This window comes from Tachysurus fulvidraco, chromosome 1 (assembly GCF_022655615.1).
Source record: "Tachysurus fulvidraco isolate hzauxx_2018 chromosome 1, HZAU_PFXX_2.0, whole genome shotgun sequence".
NCBI classification, from domain to species: domain Eukaryota; kingdom Metazoa; phylum Chordata; class Actinopteri; order Siluriformes; family Bagridae; genus Tachysurus; species Tachysurus fulvidraco.
The window spans coordinates 5,693,039-5,699,598 of record NC_062518.1 but is presented as its reverse complement, the minus strand read 5'-3'; the positions used below and the strand labels follow the sequence as shown (position 1 = coordinate 5,699,598).

General features: G+C 37.5%; 1 protein-coding gene across 13 annotated transcripts in view; it reads left to right on the top strand.

The window, feature by feature from the left end:
• Positions 1-162: 162 nt before the first annotated feature.
• The window catches only part of fhod1 (formin homology 2 domain containing 1), a 45,543-nt gene continuing 39,145 nt past the window's right edge, over positions 163-6,560 (top strand). For 4 of the 13 annotated variants that reach the window (XM_047811775.1, XM_047811766.1, XM_047811778.1 and 1 more), the window contains exons 1-3: positions 169-578; positions 2,121-2,227; positions 4,963-5,027. In XM_047811775.1, coding sequence (XP_047667731.1) covers positions 414-578; positions 2,121-2,227; positions 4,963-5,027 — 337 coding nt within the window. In that variant the 5' untranslated portion in view covers positions 169-413. Of the gene's footprint in view, positions 579-2,120; positions 2,228-4,962; positions 5,028-6,560 lie in introns of all 13 variants that reach the window. The other 9 variants (XM_047811755.1, XM_047811746.1, XM_047811764.1 and 6 more) reach the window with 8 other exon arrangements.

The window sequence follows — 6,560 nt, the reverse complement described above, 5'->3', positions numbered from 1 at the left end:
GGTGAGACTTGCACCTTTTGTACGGGCTACATTTAGTAAATCTCAGCCCTGAATAGTATATGGTTGAGAACTCCGAGAGTATTATATTGGGTATGATATTAACCAATGACGCTGTATGTGTGGCGCGTCTTAAACCATCAGGAATTGAGAACTTTTCTGCCAGGTGTAATTTAACCCGAGGTGTGCTGGCACTTTAATGAGACAAATGGGCGGTGCTTTATCCATTTTCTAGCAGTGTTTAGGAGTTTCAGCTGAGTTCTGTGTCGCTGTGTGTGTATGTGCGCGTCAGTGCGCGCCAGTGTGCCATTACCAGGAGTTTCCCTTCAAGGCTGCACGACAAACTCTGGGCGTTGATGGAGCTGTAATTCCGCACTGTGGTTGTGAGGCTCGGTGTTTTTCTACAAGTCTCAGGCATGGCGATTATAACCTGTCGAGTTCAGTATCTTGACGACACGGATCCGTTCGTGTGCGTTAATTTCCCTGAGCCTCGGAGACCTCCTCAATATGAGCTTAACGAGTTGGTGCCGCTAAATTTGCAGATCGCTGGAGTCCAGAAACATCTCCAAGCTCCTCTGAAGGTAAACCTCTCTCTCTCTCTCTCTCTCTCTCTCTCTCTCTCTCTCTCTCACGTGAAAGCTAGATGCATTTTTTTAACTGTTCTGGTAGAAAATACAAAAGTTTTCAGTGATTTTTATAGGGTCCATTCTTATCCAGGGTCCATACAGAGTCCATTCCAACACTTACTACACATACACACAGGATTATGCCTGATTCACAACAGCAGGGTCGGTTTTGTTTTGGATCGCAGGTGATTTTCTGAACGACAGTTTGTTATTTACTCTAATAAAAAGCACTAAGGCGCATTTGTTACCAATAGGCGTTAAATGGAGGGAGGGCTGTGGAAGCCCCTTTATGTTTTTCAGGTGCCAAAACTTTTGTAACTGTCCTCTTTCCCTGATGGGCTCTCAGTTTTTAAAACACCTTTTAGTATCGGTTTCTGTCCTGGAAATTGAATTCCTTTTCTTTTTTTGTTTAGGTATCAAATTAATGCCAAAATATTATGCGTCTTAACGATGAAGTCTTTAAACTAGGACATTTGCACCCTCAGAGAGCAGGATACTGAACATAATACACTGCATTCATGTCTCTAAGAGACAGAAACATCCTAACATGCTGAAGATGTACATTTGACGGTACTACACCAGGACGTGGAATAGTACAGATTGGTGCATTTCCTTCAGAGACTGTAAACTTATATACACAGAAAATGACAGCTATACTGACTTCACAGCATTCAAATGAAGATAGTTCCCTGTAAAATAGTGCAAAACTTTTTATATGTATACTCTGTGTGTGTGTGTGTGTGTGTGTGTGTGTGTGTATGTATATATATATATATATATATATATATATATATATATATATATATATATATATATATATATACACACACACACACACACACTGCTATGTGCATGCAGATTTTCGCTTTGACAGCTTTTAGGAGTGGCGTCAGGAATGGCATTAAAATGAATGAAAACCAAGGCAAAGGGATATAGACTTTTAACTCAACAAAACCTTGCACATATTTTTTTGTTTGTGTGTATGCATTTGATGGACTTGAGCCTTAAGGAAAGGGTGGGATCTGTAAGCAGCAGATAAGGGGAGAAGGAACAGCTTCAATTATCCTCATTATTAGAGCGAACGTGGCAGTGTTGACGTACAGCACGGGAAATGCAGCGAGATAAGACAGAAGAATCTCCTCTCTGTCCATACAGCGACTGTTTGGACTGGATAACGGTAGTCAGGAAGAGTTTCCATCATTCCTGATTTAAGATTCAATTGCACAGCCTTTTGAATAAATTTTTTGGTATGGACTAACATTTTCAAGACGTTGAAATATTTTTGGAATGTATTCACCCCAGAGACACTGATTGAATAATATGGCAGTTGTTACCTTTCATTGTAAAGGATACAAGTATCATATTGATAGTTTTAGTAATGAAAGTGTGGACAAAAGTAGATATGAGATTGTAGGTAAATAAAAGTGGGAGTGTGTGTGTGTGTCATGTTTATGCTTTTTATAGCTTTGACACACCTTTTATTGTGCCTTCACTCAGTTAGAAGAGTGTACGCTGCAGGTGGCATCTAATGGAAACTACCTGGATCTGGAGACCTCACTGTCAGAGCAGAAGGATGAACTGGAGCAATTCTACGATGATTTGGCGTAAGTCTTGATTAGCTGCATTTCCATTCAGCTGGAAAATAAAAAATTCAAACAAATAAAAACTCATAAATACAGTAAGAAATAATATATAATCATTCTGAAAATATTTGTACAATATCACATTTACATGAAAGTTTGTCTTTGTATCAAGTTTCTTTTATATAATTAATGTACGTATTGTAGAATTTACTGTTTTTTGTTTTTTTTTTGTTAATTTTTTTTCAATCCCATTACCCATTCCAAATTACCTCATCACTCATCCACTAATGTTTCACAGGAAATTCTTTTTTCTTCTTTTTATTTATTTTTTAAATTTTATTTGTTTGTTTATTTATTTATTTATTTTTTCAGGAAAATTGGTTACTGCCCATATTTCTTGTGTTTCATGTGCTGCTATCATAACTGATTTCATATCCTGGGTAAAAACTCCCCCCTGGGTAAAAACTACTTCATATAAGATGGATATGTTGATTAATCTAAAATATAATAAATGTATTCAGTATACATTTAAGTCCTTTAATACAATGTGCCAAGAACTCTTTGGTAGAAGCATGACTGCATTTCTTTTCTGTCTGTCAACTTGATGTCCAGTTCTGGTGCTTTTGCATTTTTTGTCATGTTTGTATAAGTTAAGAAAGGACCAGGGCTTTACAGGGTTAAGTAATAATACTGAGACATAAAACAAATAAGCTCCATGATAATTCTGATGCTCATCAAAACATACACACAGACCTATACACTTATGCTCACACTTTGCTTGAGTGAGCTTTCCTTGTGTAAGGTCTTGGCTCAGGCCAGGAAGTGGAAGTGGACCGCATGACCGCCTCATTCATGTAATCTGCAAGGGTACCTTCTATAAGTTTAAAGCAATAATTAAACATTAAAATTTAACAATCACTTCACCACTGTTGTTGTTGGATAGACTTATAAGAAATACTTATAATGCTTGAGGACGTGAATCACATGAAGCAATTGTGTGTTTCAATAAGGTTGAGATGCGAAAGAATTCGTTAGGTGAATGTGATTTGATCAAGCAGAACAAATGCCTGGGTCAGTTTTTTTTTTTTGTGTGTGTTTTGTTTTCATTAGCCTATTAGCTCCTGAACTTTAAAAATATCTTCTGGATATATCATTTGTAATCTGTTTAATCCCAGATCCACACTCTTGGTAGATCATATGTGTAACTAGTGGGGGTTAGTGAAAATGGAGGAAATGCCAATAGGTGGATTGGCTTTACTAAATTGCCCCTAGGTCTGAATACATGTGTGCATGTGTCATGTGATGGACCGGCATCCTATCCAAAAATGGTTTTCAACCTCATGCTCAGTCTTCACAGGACCAGATCCACCGAACCCTGACACAGACTAATCAGTAAATAGATTTTAAATAGAATTTATACAGTGTTTTATATATATATATATATATAAATTCTATTTAAAATCTATACACTAAACACTAGCATTTATTTCGGTTTATGAACCAAAATTCTCTACAGCAAAATATCTAAAAGTTGTAGGAGGATCCAGAGACTACTGATGACCTCATTGTTTGAATTGCTCCAGAAACATTTACTACTTGAGGAAAACAAAAATCATCTTCAGTTTAAAAGTGTAGTGTGTAGCAGTTCAGTCGCCTTAGCACTTCAGCTTAAAATGCTTCTCACTGTTGGAGTAATAATGAGACCTTGACAAGAGCCTGACTATTGATTTGCATAAATCAGCATTGCAAGCACTTTCATGCTCTGTCTTGCTTTCAGTTACATTCTCTTGATTTTTTTTCCATCTGTTACACAGTAAACCTGAAATCTGATTATTATCACTAGTTTGTTGATTTTCCGAAATGATTCGTAAATGATGGTAAATATAGTGAAGTATGTGCAAGCCTAACATGATTGGAATTTTTTATTTATTTCTGACCACATGCGGTCCTGTTCCTGGAGAAGATGAACGTTGTAGATCATTTAAATGAACCAACGAAATCAAAGTCCTAATTTTCCGCTGAGATAGTGAAGCGAGGACCGTGCAGTTATGCTGAGAAAGCGAACATAGTAGCCAAGGAAGGAAAAAAAAATCTCTGAAAATGATGTAATCACAGGCATTAGTAAAGAAGGAAAACTGTTAGGAGGCAATGAGTAGACTTGGTTTTTCATGAGCACTATTTTCTCAGTCTATATGCATGTAGTGATCATTTACAAGTTAGTCTTATAAAAGTGTGTGTGTGGCTCAGCAAGCATGTGGTCATAGCTGGAACTCAATCAGGTTCCACGCTGTGTAAGGAGAGCCAGACTTGAAAAGCTTCGTTTGAAATAACGCATGAAAAACAAGACTGTAATTTGCTCTGTATTTTTGTTTTTTTCACCTTTAAGAAACTCCAATATATAATGTGCTCTGATTTTAGCAGCTGACCTTCATGCAGAATAGTTTCCATGTCTGTCCCATGATTCTCCACAGTATGACTTTCCAAATCCTAATACCCATGTTGACCACCTTGACTGTGCGCATGTGTGGCATATAGTCACATATATCATTCTGTAACACTTTCAGATAGTTCCTCGTCTGCATTAACACTCCTTTTTAAACATCTGCATCAGGTTTGAATGTGTTGGAGACGACTAATAAATGCGGCGCTGACATGAGCGGTGAATAGTCTCAGTACTCCCTAAATGTCTCTGAAGTATTTTGGCTACCAAATGACTGCCTGCTCATCCTATACCATTTCTGTCTCTCTGTTTGCAGCATTGGCAAAAAGCCCATTTTGATCCTCCGAACTCAGCTGTCAGTACGTGTCCACGCCATCCTGGGTAAGAAAGTCTTCTTTTCTAACTTTTGTGCCATCTGCAAAAAGGGAAAAAGTTCTGGGAAGGATTTTTGGAAGACCTTCTCAGTCAGTGCTGAGATGGCAAAAATAAAAAGATCCATGTCTTTCCACTGGAGTTAAGAGTTTTCAATTCAAGGAGCCTCCAAGGGTTTGTGGTTAGAAATATATTTATATAAAATCCCTTTTTTGGTTTTTCTTTCCCATTACCTTTCACATCTTCCCTACACATACCATCTCATGAGCTGGGCAAGTGATCATGGCCATTAATAAAAGGTCTATTTTGTGCTCAGTGTATAAAAGATTATGGTTTGTACATGTCAGACCTAGGCACCGCATACATGTATTCTTTCCTCGGATAGGCTCCGGATTTATTAGGACCTAACCAGGGTAAAGGGCTTATTGAAAATGAATGAATGAGTGTCAGGGCTCAGTATATAGAGTAAGTGCAAGTTTAATTGTTTTACAGCTGGATTGTGTTCTAAGATTTATACTTTTAACCCTTTCAAAATAAATTTTTTTTGCATTGCATATTACCCTATGCAAATCTAAACAAAAGCACCAGTCTGATGAGCCTGATGGGTATGAAAAAGACACGTATGCTAAAATATCCGAAAAGCCACTTTTTTCCCTCTTGTCAATCAGAGCAATAATAGCCAATCACCTTTTAGTTTGTGTATGTGGAAATGGGTAGATAGCACGGTTCCCGAACCAGCAGATTGAAAAGATGTGGAAGATTAGTGTCAAATCCATGCTATAACTTTCACCTTCCCTGGTTAGTAGACATCATATGATTTGAGGAAAGTTAGCTAGGGTGTGGGAAATGGCAAAAAAAACTAATTTTGAGGAAAATAGCAATGCAGAAACTGATAACTTGTCTTTAGGAAGCTTTTTTTTTTTTTGCCAAGAAACGATGGTTTTCCTCATTGGTGAATAAAATGCTTCCAAATACCAGTTCGTAAGTGTTTTTCTTATATAGCCTGTCTAGGTATTTGGTGCTTGTTTTGTCTCCATGGTGGCATAGAAGGAATCACATTGGACAGTCAAGGCTGGCTGGCATTTCAGTGTTAAATGTGTCACTTCTTGCATGTTCCCTCTGATGCTCTGTGTATTCGGGGGAATCTGGTTTGTAATTTGTTGTTATAATGCACTGTTTTTAAGAGGAGTTCCCATGCTAGCATTGTGCCTTTCTGCTTTGAACTCTGGAGTTTAAAATATTTAATCAGTGCTTCTTTTAGTCACCAGTATGACAGCTGGGTTTGGTGTCTAGTTCCATGGCACAGCCTTGATCTGGAATCTCTAATGCATCATAAATAGTTTGTCTTGTACCTTGATCTGTAATCTCTAGAGCATCATAAATAGTCTGTGTTTTACGGGTGAACATATTAATAGTTTGTTGTCTGCTGGATGCTTATAACACCAAAACAAATGGGCACGAGTATCGGAAAAGTAGGCTAGTATGTGCAAAATGACCGGACAAATTCTGTTGCAGGAAAAAATGTCAAACTCTGATTAGATT